The following is a 15,282-nucleotide window of genomic DNA, read 5'->3' on the forward strand; positions in this document are numbered from 1 at the left end:
CCTGGGCTGTCCCAGAAGGGGCAGCGCCTGAGGCAGAAGGGGCAGGGCTGGGACACTTCCGTGCTTCACCCCCTACAGGCCCTGTTTGGCCTGGGGGTAGTGTGTGCGCATGAAGTTTTTGCTCCCACCTTCCCCAGAGAGAACTGCCAACTGTTCTGAGCAGCTGGCAGTTCCCTGTGGGTGCCTGCGCCCCTGGCGGTGGGAGATTTTGCACGCTTCCCCTGCCCCCAGGACAATCAGGGCCTGTGGGCGGGGGGGAGCATGGGAAGTCTCTTGTTCCCTGCCCTCACCCTACAAGGGGGTGCCGTGCTTAGAATCAACCGCCTCTCTTCAGCTGGCAGCTGACTCTATGTGCCGCCCTCCCTCAGCACGGTGGGGTAGGGTGGGGGGAGATGTTGCACACTTCTCTCCACTCCCAGGCCTGGATTGACCTGGGAGTGGGGGGAGCACATGAAATCTCCTTCCACCCTACAAGGGGCACCTGGCAGTTGACTTTAAGTGCTGCGCACCCCAAGGGGGAGAGGCGACTTTGCATGCTTCCCCGTTCTCAGGCCTTGATTGGCCTGGGGGCGGGGGAGTGGCAGGATGTCCGTGGGCTGGATCAACCTGCGTGGTGTGCTGGATCTGGCCCACAAAGGCCCTTTTTGCCCACCCCTGCTCTAGGGTAAATCTCAATATCTGTTCAATATCTTCATCAATGATGTAGATATTGGGATAGAGAGTATGCTTATTAAGTTTGCAGATGATACCAAACTGGGTGGGGTTGCAACTTCTTTGGAGGATAGGGACATAATTCAAAATGACCTTAGCAAGTTAGAGAAATGGTCAGAGGTAAACAGGATGAGGTTTAATAAAGAGAAATGCAAAGTGCTCCACTTAGGAAGGAACAATCAGTTCCATACATACAAGATGGGAAGCGACTGTCTAGGAAGGAGCATGGCGGAAAGGGATCTAGGGGTCATAGTGGACCACAAGTTGAATATGAGTCAACAGTGTGATGCTGTTGCAAAAAAAGCAAACATGATTCTAGGTTGTATCAACAGGTGTGTTGTAACCAAAACTCGTGAAGTCATTCTGCCGCTCTTCTCTGCACTAGTTAGGCCTCAGCTGGAGTACTGTGTCCAGTTCTGGGCGCCACATTTCAAGAAAGATGTGGAGAAATTGGAAAGGGTACAGAGAAGAGCGACAAGAATGATTAAAGGTTTAGAGAACATGACCTATGAAGCCAGGCTTCATGAACTGGGCTTGTTTAGTTTGGAAAAAAGAAGATTAAGGGGGGACATGATAGCGGTTTTCAAATATCTAAATGGGTGTCACAAGGAGGAAGGAGAAAATTTGTTCCTCTTGGTTACTGAGGACAGGACAAAGAGTAATGGGCTTAAAGTGCAGCAGGGGAGGTTTAGATTGGACATTAGGAAAAAGTTCCTAACTGTCAGGGTGGTCAAATATTGGAATAAATTGCCAAGGGAGGTGGTGGAATCTCCCTCTCTGGAGATATTTAAGAACAGGTTAGATAGACATCTGTCAGGGATGGTGTAGACGGACCTTGGTCCTGCCTTGAGGGCAGGGGGCTGGACTCGATGACCTCTCGAGGTCCCTTCCAGTCCTATTATTCTATGATTCTATGATTCAAATGTTATATCCTGGAACATGTTTGTGAATTTCATAGACTACTATTAATTAAGGTTTTTAGCTAACACACATCAGTTGGCAATCAGTTAATATGAGTTGCAGTAAAGCCACAAACTCTCTAATCTAGACAGAGTGTGGGATTATTGTTAATTTCTGTGTATTCTTTCAGCCGATCATATGTGACTGACTCCCTTAGGGGCGTATTACAAGAATTGCAATGTAGTGGTTACAGTATTGTATTCCCTCCCATGATATAACATTTTTAAACATCAATTTTCTAGGTTCCAGTGAATGGTCATCTTCTAACCTGTGTTGGCATGAGAGAAAAAAAGCTACTGAAGGTACCACTATTAGTTCCAGAATTTTCACACTATTTCTAAAATGATATTTGTTTTAAGAATGGTGTTATTTTTATTATGATTTTTGTAAGGATAACATATTGTTCCTAAATATAGCAGTTAGGAATACAGAAAGTTGCCAGACTGGATGAGATCCAAGGTCCATCCAGTCCAATATTCTATCTCCAAGAGTGGCCAGCATCAGATGCTTCTGAGAAAGGTGTGAGACCTTCTCAGGCAATAACGGGATAATCTGTCACCCCTCACAAGTCTCTCGGCTAGTCTACATTACGGAGAAGATTGAGGCTGTTGCAGTCGATCTTCCGGGGTTCGAATGAGCAGGTCTTGTGAAGACCCACTAATTTGAACTAGAGGGCGCTCCTATCAGTGCCAGTAGTCCTACCCTCATGAGGAGTAAGGGAAGTCAACGAGAGCATATGCTCCTGTTGACCTCCTGCTGTGTGAACGGTGCCAAAATGCGATTCAAGATACTTTGACTCCAGCTATGTAACTAATATAGCTAGAGTTGTGTATTTTAAATCAACTTTCCCCTTTAATATAGACCAGGCCTCAAAATTGGTTTAAGTCTAGAGGAACAAGTTTTACTATCTCTCCCAAAATTGTTGTAATTAATTATGATAACTAAAGAGCCTAATCCAAATACAAGACTTTCCATTAATTTCACTGGGCTTTGGATCAAGCCTGAACTGGACAAATCTGTAATACAGTTTTATTATTATTTTAGACAGACAGTTGGCACTGCCTATAGTTAAGGTTGCTCAATGCTTCTTGTTCAGAGATAAGACTGTAATGGGGAAGTGGAGCATATTCAATATGGACCGAATATTTGGTGAACTTAGTTGCCTAATTCTAAAAATCTGTAAGCATGCACAAACTGAATTTTTCAGAGGCTTATAATGTGGCAAAATTTGGGCAGTTTTTCATAGGAATAGCAAAAGGCAACTCTTCTTAATTGAAGTGAATCCCCTATGAAATATCTAGGCCCTGCTGTAAAGCTTGCAGATGCTACAGCATCTCAACTAAGTAGTTGTTAAAAAAAAATCATGTGACAAAATAACAGCTGCAACATTTAAAATGAAACTGAAAAAGACCAAAAAAGTAAATAAAATAAAAAACACCCAAAAATCAGCCTGAGGCAACTACCCAGCATGGGAGCTTTCAGCCTAAATGGTTAAAGTTTGGCAAAGTTTACAAGTAATGGAAAAGAGGGTGTTATAAATGGAAGTGTCAAGCAATCTTAATTCTAGAGAGAGGGTAGCAGACAGGCTAGGTGCACAGAAACAAAAGGGTCTGTTACCATTCCTTCATAAAACTAAGAATTAAAACCCAGATCCCAAAGTATCTATATTCCTCTGCTGATGGCAGATAGCTGTGAAACATGTTAGCAGAGTGTGTGTCACTTTCCCCCTATAGCAGCTGATCCATATACAGGAGACAAGCCTGCAACAGCTAAAGGTGCACCTTTAGTTCAAGTAGTAGAGGTCTGTGCTGTGTATCTAAGGGTGCAAATCCTGCAGATGTCTTGAGGTTAGAATGGTTCCATGTGATAGAATTTCTGGGGGAGAGATGTCCTTTTTTAAATTAGGAAATCAGTTAAAAAAACTACATTACAAGAATGTTAAAGTTGCAACGTCAAGTGGGAAATGCCAGAATTAATGTTGCCTGAACATCCCTAAATAGGCCCTGTTGTCTCTGCATTTGGATGCAATATTTTACTTTCCCTGCCTTGTTCAGTGGACAGGATGGTCTAAGTTCTGACAGTTAAATAAGGTTGTGTAATGAATTGGGTTGCTATCTGTAGGACCCCCTCCCTCATTTGTAGCAAAAGTTGAATGGTGTGTAGTCAGTGAGGCAGGACATGACAGGAAGATCCCAAACTGTGAAATGGGGATAATACAGGCAATCCCTGGGTTACGTACAAGATAGGGAGTGTAGGTTTGTTCTTAAGTTGAATTTGTACGTAAGTTGGAACTGGCATCCAGATTCAGCCGCTGCTGAAACTGACCAGCGGCTGACTACAGGAAGCCTGAGGCAGAGTTTCTCTGCCCCTGGCTTCCTGGAATCAGCCGCTGATCAGTTTCAACAGCAGCTGAATCTGGACGCCTGGGACAGAGCCGCTGGGGCGCTGCCAGGTAGGTCCCCGCAGCGCCGCACCTTGGCGCTGCGGGGACCAACCTGGCAGAACCCCAGCTGCTCTACCCCAGGTGTTCCCAAGTCAGCTGCTGCTGAAACTGATCAGTGGCTGATTCCAGGAAGCCCGGGGCAGAGCAACTGTGCCTCGGGCTTCCTGTAGTCAGCTGCTGGCCAGTTTCAGCAGCGGCTGACTTGGGGACGCCTGGGGCAGAGCAGCTGGGGTGCTGCTGGGTTGGTCCAGTAGCGCTGAGGAGCGGCGTTGCGGGACCAACCGGCAGTGCCCCAGCTGCTCTACCTCAGGTGTCCGTGAGAAAAGCCTGGTCTGCTGGGGGCACACTAGCTGCGCTCCCACCCCCCAGCAGACCAGGGAGACGTGGGCGGCGGGACCGAGACGCGCCGCGGTCCCGCCGCCCGCATTCTCCGCGGCTTTGCTCCGCGTCTCCCTGGTCTGCTGGGGAGGCCCCCCAGAAGACTAGGGAGACGCGAAGCAGCTTTTCTCGCCCCAGAGGATGCGGGCGGCGGGACCGCGGCACGTCTGGGCGGTCCCGCCGCCGCGTCCTCCAGAGCGAGAAAAGCCCCGTTCGTAAGTACGGATCCAACATAAGTCGGATCCGCGTAACCCGGGGACTGCCTGTAATGATTTAGTCTCATAAATTCATTAATGTTCGTGAAGAACTCAGATCAAAAAAGCCCATGAGAAAATTAACAGCGTTTGGGTGACTTAAATGAGGCAGGAGTCCCTTGGAATAAGCATTAGGTGAGCATGTAGGTGAGGGGTGGGCAATAATTTTAGATGGGGCACTTCATTAATTATTTAAGTCAATGGGCGGGTCCAGGACACTTCCATGCTCCCCCTCCCACATACCCTGATTGGCCTGGGAGTGGGGGAGCACGCAAAGTCTTTGCCCCCGCCCTCCGCTTGCCTACAGAGAACTGCTAGCTGTTCTGAGCAGCTGGCGGTTCCCTCTAGGTACCCACCCCCTTGTAGGTCGGGAGGAGACTTCGCGAGCTCCTCCCACCCCAGGCCAATCAGGGCCTGGAGGTGGGAGGAGCATGCAAAGTCTCTCACTCCCTGCCTCCACCCTGCAAGGGGCATGCAGTGCTTAGAGTGAAAGCTCCGCATTCCCCTTGCAGAGTGGAAAGAGACCTCACGTCCTGCCCCGCCCTGCAAGGAGCGTGCAGTGCTTTCACTCTGAGCGCCATGTGCCCCTTGCAGGGCAGGAGGAGACTTTGCGCACTCTCCCATCCCCAGGCCAATTAGGTTCGACTTTACCTTCTTTTAGTGTAGTTTGTTTGGATATAAGGGTACGTCTAAACTACATGCCTCTGTTGGCAGAGGCATGTAGATTTGTTTGTTCAGCAAAGGCAAATGAAGTGGCTTCATTTACATGGCTGCCGCGCTGATAAGCTGTTTGTCGGCTCGCGCGCTAGTCTGGACGTTCCCCCTGTCGACATCAAAGCCCTTTGTCGGCAGCCCCGGTAAACCTCATTCCACGAGGAATAGCGGGGCTGCCGACAAAGGGCTTTGATGTCGACAGGGGGAATGTCCAGACTAGCGCGCGAGCCGACAAACAGCTGATCAGCTGTTTGTCGGCTCAGCACGGCAGCCATGTAAATGTAAATGAAGCCGCGATCATTTAAATTGCGGCTTCATTTGCCTTTGCTGATCTGTCTAATTTACATGCCTCTGCCGACAGAGGCATGTAGTCTAGACACAGCGTAATAGTGGTATGTGTCCCATCTATGTTAAACCAAAGAAGGTTCCCAACCTTCAGGGATCACTGTGAAATGCTTATTTTACGTGAATTTTCCAGCAACACTTGTAACGTGGAAAGAAAAAAAAACCTTTGTATTTAATCCTCACAGTGTAATAGACGAAACAAAAAACAGGACTATGTAGCACTTTAAAGACTAACAAGATACACCAGACTAACAGGGCTACATTTCTATCAGTGTAATAGACCTGACTTCAATTCAAAACTGTCTTAAAGAAAGTCACATTGGACATCTTCCCAATGTGCTTTCAAAGCAATAGCACAGAAAAAGTGTAGGATGCATACTTGAGATAACTGTGTAGTGAGTGAAAGCGTGGGTTGAAGTTGCTCTGAACAATTAAGGGGACAAACCCTGTAGTTCATATCATAGAAAATTGTTCTCCTTCCAGATTAGTAAGTTTAAAATCTAACCGGAAGCAGAACAGAATTTTTAAAATTTTCGTTCTTATTTTAAACAGCCAGTTTATCTTTACAGCTGCAGTCCCATGCCCCCCTCCCAACACAGACAGGAGGCTGGTCTGGCTGGACTAGGCCCACTGCATTCACTGCACCATGGGTGGGTGGGGAGCTGATCCAGCCCAGCCATACAGGAGCCTCCTCCCCAGCTCTCCAGCCCTGCTTGTGGTGTGGAGCAGTAGGCCAGGCCAGGCTGGAGCAGCCCCCATCTGTGTTGGGAGGGGACTGCTGCAGCCCAGTCAGGCTACCGGTAACTATGATGCTTAGCAGTTAACTGGTTAACCGATTAACCACTGACATTCTAGTAGATAGTGTGTATTTCCTACTTTGTTGTTCTGGGGAATAATTGTAAAATGCTTAGAAGATAAAAAGGGCTAAATATCAATATACAGCAGGTGTCTGAACTGGAATGCAGTCTCTAACTTTGCAGATATATCTCATTTTATTGTACAGAGGGTATAATATTCAGGTCTCTGAAATTTGCAGTAGGGTCAGTCCCTCAATCCCACATTTAGGTGTACCCAAGCAAACCCCTGCATCTATGTGGAGTCTCATTGACTTCAACGGGACTCTGTGTCAGTTCATTGAAGGATGAGCACCTTAGTTGTAAAAGCCCTCAGTCTCATCCTCCCTTTCCTCTAATAAGCCTGTAGCTGAGAAATGTATGTATATATTTATATATTTTGTAGTCCAAGAAAAAGAAGAAGATCCAGTCCTCAGAAAAGGGAGCATCAAAAGACCACTTCTTTGCTGAAAAAGACAAGTTGCCAGAGGAAGAGGAAGGTAATGTATGTGCAGATCACTCAGTTGGCAGATTTGTATTGCCAGAAAGAAGTGAGAATTATGGTGATGAAATATTTTCATAGAACAGATGTTGTTTGGTAGTTGGTAGACGATAAGGTCATTGCAGAGAAATGAAATGAATTCTTTGCTTCAGTCTACCTGGCTGAGAATGTTAAGGGGATTCCCACACCTGAGTCATTCTCTTTAGGTGACAAATCTGAGAGATTGTCCCAGATTGAGGTAAATTTAACATTAACAAGTCACTGGGACCGGTTGGCATTCACCCAAGAGTTCTGAAAGAACGCAAATGTCAAATTGCAGAACTATTAACTGTGGTTTGTAACCTATCCTTTAAATCAGCTTCTGTACCTAAAGACTGGAAGGTAGCTAATGGGACGCCAATATTTAAAAAGGGCCCTAGAGGTGATCCTGGCATTTACAGACCGGTAAGTCTAATGTCAGTACCGGCAAATTAGTTGAAACTATAGTTAAGAATAGAATTGTCAGACACATAGATGAATGTAATTTGTTGGGGGAAAAGTCATCATGGTTTTTGTAAAGGGAAATCATGCCTTACTAGTCTACTAGATTTCTTTGAGGGAGTCAACAAACATGTGGATAAGAGGGATCCAGGCGATATAGTGTATTTAGATTTCCAGAAAGCCAGTGGCAAGATTCCTTACCAAAGGCTCTTAAGTAAAGTTAATTGTCATTGGATAAGAGGATAGGTCCTCTCATGGACTGATAATAGGTTAAAAGACAGGAAACGAAAGGTAGGAGTAAATGGTCAGTTTTCAGAATGGAGAGAGGTAACTAGTGATGTCCTCCAAGGGTCCCTCCTGGGACCAATCCTATTTAATCTATTTATAAATAATCTGGAAAAAGGGGTAAAAAGTGAGGTAGCAAACTTTGAAGATGATACTAAATTGCTCAAGATAGTTAAGAACAAAGCAGACTGTGAAGAGCTTCAGAAGGATCTCACAGAACTAGGTGATTGGGCAACAAAATGGCAAATGAAATTTAATGTTGATAAATGTGAAGTAATGCATATTGGAAAAATAATCCCAAATACACATGCAAAATGATGGGGGCTAATTTAGCCATAACCACTCAAGAGAGAGATCTTGGAGTCGTTATGGATAGATCTCTGAAAACATCCACTCAATGTACAGTGGCAGCCAAAAAACAAATGGAATGTTAGGAATAATTTAAAAAAGGATAGAGAACAAGACAGAGAATACCTTATTGCCTCTATATAAAACCATGGTACGCCCCTATATTGAATACTGCATACAGGTGTGGTCACCTCATTTCAAAAAAGATGTATTGGCGTCGGAAATGGTTCAGAAAGAGGCAACATAAAGGATTATGGGTTTGGAACAGGAGCATATGAAGAGAGATTAAAAAGACTGGGACTTTTCATCTGAGAAGAGGAGAAACTAAGGGGGGATATGATAGAGGTCTATGAAATTATGACAGGTATGGAGAAAATGAATAAGGAAAAGTTATTTACTTGTTCCCATAACATAAGAACAAATTAAATGAATAGGTAGCAGGTTTAAAACAAACAAAAGGAAGATTTTCTTCACACAGCACAGAGTCAACCTGTGGAACTCCTTGCCAGAGGATGTTGTAAAGACCAAGACTTTAACAGGGTTTAGAAAATAACTAGATAAATTAATGGAGGTTAGGTCCATCAATATTTATTAGCCAGAATGGGTGGCAATGGTGTCCCTAATCTCTGTTTGTCAGGGGCTGGAAATGGGTGACAGGAGAGGGATCACTTGATGATTACCTGTTTCTATTCACTCCCTCTGGGGCAAGAATCAGGCTAGAGATAACGAGGGAATTGAGACTAGCAGAGGGGCATTGCTGGCACATGATGGCATATATTACATTGGTAGATGTGCAGGTGAATGAGCCAGTGATAGCGTGGCTGATCTGGTTAGATCCTGTGATGGTGTTGCCAGTGTAGATATGTGGGCAGAGTTGGCACCAAGGTTTGTTGCAGGGATTGGTTCCTGAGTTAGAGTTACTGTGGTGTGGTGTATAGTTGCTGGTGAGAATATGCTTCAGGTTGGCGGGTTGCCTGAGGGCGAGGACTGGCCTGCCTCCCAAGGCCTGTGAAAGTGAGGGATCATTGTTCAGGATGCCAGCTATGTACATTGGCCAAACTGGACAGTCCCTATGCAAAAGAATAAATGGACACAAATCAGATATTAGGAATGGCAATATACAAAAACCTGTAGGAGAACACTTCAATCTCCCTGGACACACAATAGCAGATTTAAAGGTAGCCATCCTGCAGCAAAAAAATTTCAGGACCAGACTTCAGAGAGAAACTTCTGAGCTGCAGTTCATCTGCAAATTTGACACCATCAACTCAGGATTAAACAAAGACTGTGAATGGCTAGCCAATTACAAAGCAGTTTCTCCTCTCTTGGTATTCACACCTCCAGATCGGCTGCTAGAAGTGGGCCTCATCCTTCCTATTTGAATTTACCTCATTACCCCTAGCCTGATTCTTGCTTGCATATTTATATCTGCCTCTGGAAATTTCCACTACATGCATCTGATGAAGTGGGTCTTTGCCCACGAAAGTTTATGCTCCAATACATCTGTTAGTCTATATAAGGTGCTACAGGACTCCTTGTCGCTTTTGCAGATCCAGACTAAAACAGCTATCCCTCTGATTCTTGCATTACCATTGGGGTTAATGTCAAACAGGGATTCCCGGAATGTAGAAGAAAAATAGGAAATTTCAAGGACTTCATTCAAACAAACTTTTGTTGTTTCAGTCAGTCTGAGCAGATAATGAGCTATTCCATACCCAGTGCAGAGACATCCTGGAAGAGGTAGGAGGGCAGCAAAATCAAAGGGTCAGATTCTGCCTTGATTGACAACTTGTGCCTGGCCCACTCACTTAACAGCGATTGCACAGCATATCGGTCAGGACAGCATTTTTGATTGCATATGGACAATCAACTCCGTGAGGGATCAGTGTCCCTGAGTGGATCTAATGAGCTAGTCAAGAACTAGGTTAGTAAACTATGTAAGAATTAGTGTTATTTCCAAATATTAAATAAATAATTTTCCTTCAGAGACCTGAGCCTAGAAGCTTCTGTATGATGGCTCACAGCTATGAGTCAAATTAATTGATAATTGAGACAGCAATAGAATAGTGCCCTTTTTGTTAGCTAATATTTTCATTGACACTGTTATCCAAAGCAATTATAAAACATTTATGGCATGTGGATCTGCTATGACACCTTCCCTGAGAAAGAGCGTGTTGTGTGATTTGACATACATAAAGGGCAGTAAATTATATAGTGATATGTCAGCACATAGAACAAACAGCATTGCATTGTAGAGTTCTTACGTATTGTATTCTGAGTTTCTGAGAGTCAAAGGTACCTCAGGAATGGGCACATTCTAATGCTACAATACCTAGGATTGTACATGGTACCAACTGCAGTGGTTGTATTTTGTATGTTTGGCCATTACCAAGATAGTTGTAATACTGATTTTATAATCATCACTGTATAGCATGTCTGTGAGCGTAATTTTTTTCTTTGCCTTGTAAACAATATGGGTCCTATGGGAAAGTTCTCATCCGCTTATAGCAACTAGCAGCATGGAGAGGGCAAACTTTGTTCTGTGTTGTAGGTGTTTGGCAGACCAAGATCAGTAGCCGAGAAAAAAGACACCTAAGGAAAGAACGTCTGAAACAAAAAGGTAAACCTCCCATATATGTTTACATGTATGTACAATATGTATTCCGGCTGGGTATCTTACTTCCTTTTTTCTCCTAGAGCCTGTTTACTTCTCAACTGCCTGCCAGTTTCCTTGTCAGTTTGCTCTTCCACAGTAAACAATTCCCATAATTTAAGCCATTTGCTAAGGAAAAGACAGAATTTTGGAGTTTCAGCTATTACCCCACGCTTTCATGAAAGCCTACAAATATGTTCTCAGGACTTCGAAAAACAATTGAGATTTACAGACAAGGTGAATAAGAGATCTGCAACAGTTAGGTCATTATTACCAATGCTAATTAAATAATTACCAATTCTAATTAAATAAGACTTTGCACCCACAACACCTCTCCTCCGGTGATCTCACAGTGCTTTCCATGGACCTAGGTAGGAAGGACCTATGTACTTACACTAATTATGTTCTTATTACTCTGGTATGTGAAAACAGGTCCTGAAATGTCTGCATTGAAAAACTTCTTAGCAGTTTAATTCTCTTCCCTAAATCTATTAACACAAAGAAATCCTCAAAAGTAAATACATCAGAACATCTTAATGGCTGGAATTGCAATCCAAAGTGACACAAACATTTGTAGGAAAAGAGAACCATGTTTTCGAAGGGGTACCACCTCACAGCGCACGTGGGTGTTTTTCTAAAAGTGACGCTTGGGCGGAAAATGACGAACTATGATCTGTACAGATATTTAGATGTGTTTGGGACCACGCTCTCTCCATCACTTGGGGTCTTTAAATCAAGGCTGGATGTCCTTATGAAAGGTGTGCTTCCAAGGTTGCATTTTGGGAGTTGCTGAGCACTCTGGCTGCAATCCAGCAAAGCATGTAGGCCATGTACTTACCGTTACTCAACATGAGTAGCTCTATTTACTTCACTGTGACTTTTGTGCTTTAAGTTAAGCATGTGCTTAAATGTTTGCTAAGTTGGGGCTAGATTGCTAAGCAGGTACCATTCCTATTTCAATCACATGTTATTGGGCTATAGGAAATCCCTGGGAGAAATTCAGTAGCTTTATCTAGGCAGGAGGTTAGATTAAATTATTGCAATGGTCCCTTTTGTCATTAGAATATCGGAAGCTATGAAACAAGCCCTAATCCTGCTGAGTGCTGTTTGCAGATTCAGAGCAGGGAGGCCGCTGGGGCAGTGTATGATATGTGGAGGAGGAGTTAGAATCACTTGTGGCCCCTCCTCCCCACACAAAGAACCAGGGAAATGCTTTGTTGACTCTTAGGTTAAGTGTGAAGTGCTGTGGAAGTCCTTTGATGAAAGGCACTATGAAATCATCACCATCTTTTTTATTTAATAAAATTCCTTCCGAGTGCTCTTATATCTGGCAGTCTTGAAAATGCCAGCATTCAACAAAGTAAGTTTATTTTCCTTTTTCCACAAATGGTGCTCTAGATGCAGGAAGGAAACCTAAAGTTCCTTTTCTTTGTTTTCCTTTAGCACTATGTGCCCATATTTCTTGAGTTCATTCTTTCTTGTCTGGAAGAATGGACAAGGCTCCTTTGAAATATCGGCATAGAGAGTATGCTTATTAAGTTTGCAGATGATACCAAGCTGGGAGGGGTTGCGACTGCTCTGGAGGACAGGGTCATAATTCAAAATGATCTGGACAAATTGGAGAAATGATCTGAGGTAAACAGGATGAAGTTTAATAAGGACAAATGCAAAGTGCTCCACTTAGGAAGGAACAATCAGTTTCACACATACAGAATGAGAAGCACTTTAAAGACTAAGAAGATGGTTTATTAGGTGATGAGCTTTCGTGGGCCAGACCCACTTCCTCAGATCAAATTGTGGAAGAAAATTGGCATGACCATATATACCAAAGGGGTATATGATCTGAGGAAGTGGGTCTGGCCCACAAAAGCTCATCACCTAATAAACCATCTTCTTAGTCTTTAAAGTGCTGCATAGTTCTGTCGTTTGTTTCAGCTAGACCAGACTAAGGGTACGTCTAGACTACATGCCTCTGGCGACAGAGGCATGTAGATTAGACTACCCGGCATAGGAAAATGACACGGTGATTTAAATAATCGCCGCTTAATTTAAATTTACATGGCTGCCGCGCTGAGCGATCAGCTGTTTGTTGGCTCAGCGCAGTAGTCTGGACGTTCCGTGGTCGACATCAAAGGCATTTGTCGACCTCCCAGGAGGCATACCTGGGAGGTCGACAAATGCCTTTGATGTCGACCGCGGAACGTCCAGACTACCATGCTGAGCCGACAAACAGCTGATCGGCTCAGCACGGCAGCCATGTAAATTTAAATGAAGCGGCGATTATTTAAATCGCCGCTTCATTTTCCTATGTCGGGTAGTCTAATCTACATGCCTCTGTCGCCAGAGGCATGTAGTCTAGACGTACCCTAACATGGCTACATCTCTATTACTATTCAGAATGGGAAGCGACTGTCTAGGAAGAAGTATGGCAGAAAGGGATCTAGGGGTTATAGTGGACCACAAGCTAAATATGAGTCAACAGTGTGACACTGTTGCAAAAAAAGCCAGCATGATTCTAGGATGCATTAACAGGCAGGAGCAGCCTGAGGCCAGCTGTGGCAGCTGGCACCCTAGGCAGAAGGTGCGATCAGCACCCCTGCCTGCACGGCCGTCAATGACAGTGATATCATCTATCATCTATCAACCTAGGCCTAGTTTGCCTAGGTTCACGGGCTGCCTCTGTTAACAGGTGTGTTGTGAGCAAGACACAAGAAGTCATTCTTCCGCTCTACTCTGCGCTGATTAAGCCTCAGTTGGAGTATTGTGTCCAGTTCTGGGCACTACATTTCATGAAAGGTGTTGAAGGTCCAGAGAAAAGCAACAAGAATGATTAAAAGTCTAGAGAACATGACCCATGAAGGAAGACTGAAAGAATTGGGCTTGTTCAGTTTAGAAAAGAGAAGATTGAGAAGGGACATGATAGCGGTTTTCAGGTATTAAAAGGGTGTCATAGAATCATAGAACCATAGAGCTGGAAGATACCTCAGAAGGTCATCAAGTCCAGCACCCTGCCCTAGGCAGGACCAATCCCAACTAAATCAACCCAGCCAGGGCTTTGTCAAGCTGAGACTTAAAAATCTCTAGGGATGGAGACTCCACTACTTCCCAAGTTAACCCATTCCAGTGCTTCACCACTCTTTAGTGAAATAGTTTTTCCTAATATCCAACCTGGACTCTTCCACTGCAACTTGAGACCACTGTTCCTTGTTTTGCCATCCGTCACTACTGCGAACAGCCTCTCTCCATCCTCTTTGGAACCTCTCATCAGGAAGTTGAAGGCTGCTATCAAATCCTCCCTCCCTCTTCGCTTCTGCAGACTAAACAGTCACAAGGAGGAGGGAGAAAAATTGTTCTTCCTGGCCTCTGGGGATAGAACAAGAAGCAATGGGCTTAAACTGCAGCAAGGGAGGTTTAGGTTGGACATTAGGAAAAAGTTCCTAACTGTCAGGGTGGTTAAACATTGGAATAAATTGCCCAGGGAGATTGTGGAATCTCCATCTCTGGAGTTATTTAAGAGTAGGTTAGATAAATGTCTATCAGGGATGGTCTAGACAGTATGGGGTCCTGCTGTGAGGGCAGGGGACTGGACTCGATGACCTCACAAGGTCCCTTCCATTCCTAGTATTGCATGACATTTCTTAATCCTGTGAAGGGGGCACTGTTGAGCTGTGTGATGCCTTCCTTTCCCAGGTGGGCTGAACGTGTGATATTGTAACCCACATTCCTTCTGGGTGTGGTGTATGGTTCCATCTAGTGGTGCTGAGATCACTTACAGAGAAAATAATGAGTGCTCTACAGCTTTAGGCAGTGAGGAGCAACCTAGGCTAGAGAGTGGGCTGCATAAGTGGCTTTCCTTTATCTCAGTGGGTCGCAAGAGTGTAGTAACCAAGACTGTCTCCCAGGTTAGGGTAGTTTTGCTAACCACACTTGTGCACCTAGAATTTGCAAGGTGTGCCGATTGCACCATAGCAGTACTTTGATTGGATCCAGAGGGAATGCACAATCCTTGAAACCAATTGTAGCCAGGTCTCCCTGGCGGCAGGGTGACCTAGTGGTTAGATCCCTGAATTAGCTGGCAGGAAAGGGGTGCAGAACCCTGCCACTGGTGCCCCAGCCTAGAAACTCCAGCCCACTATATGGGTATAGTTGGGGGCAGGGCCCCAAGAGTCCAGATTTTCCCCTTAGCTAGGATTCTAGTAGGTTTCCCCTTCGTCCTAGGAGATGAGGTTAGAGGCTTACATTCTCCTGTGGCTGGCCAAGTGGACAGGCTTTGGTTCCTGTCCTGCAGACAGCAGAACCACACTCCTGTCTCCTGGCTCGTCAGCCCCTAACTGTGCCAGGCTCCTTCCTTTTATCCTTCCTTCAAGCCTGACATT

General features: G+C 44.8%; 1 protein-coding gene across 3 annotated transcripts in view; it reads left to right on the forward strand.

The window, feature by feature from the left end:
- Positions 1 to 15,282, forward strand: part of LOC102460244 (uncharacterized) — a 50,178-nt gene that overhangs the window by 12,392 nt on the left and 22,504 nt on the right. For all 3 annotated transcript variants that reach the window (XM_075923438.2, XM_025178737.3, XM_006137575.5), the window contains exons 2-4: positions 1,914 to 1,973; positions 7,045 to 7,138; positions 10,805 to 10,873. In XM_075923438.2, the coding sequence (XP_075779553.2) occupies positions 1,914 to 1,973; positions 7,045 to 7,138; positions 10,805 to 10,873 (223 nt within the window). The remainder of the gene's footprint in view (positions 1 to 1,913; positions 1,974 to 7,044; positions 7,139 to 10,804; positions 10,874 to 15,282) is intronic.

The sequence above is a fragment of the Pelodiscus sinensis genome, chromosome 3 (assembly GCF_052426305.1).
Source record: "Pelodiscus sinensis isolate ZL-2025 chromosome 3, ASM5242630v1, whole genome shotgun sequence".
NCBI classification, from domain to species: Eukaryota; Metazoa; Chordata; order Testudines; family Trionychidae; genus Pelodiscus; species Pelodiscus sinensis.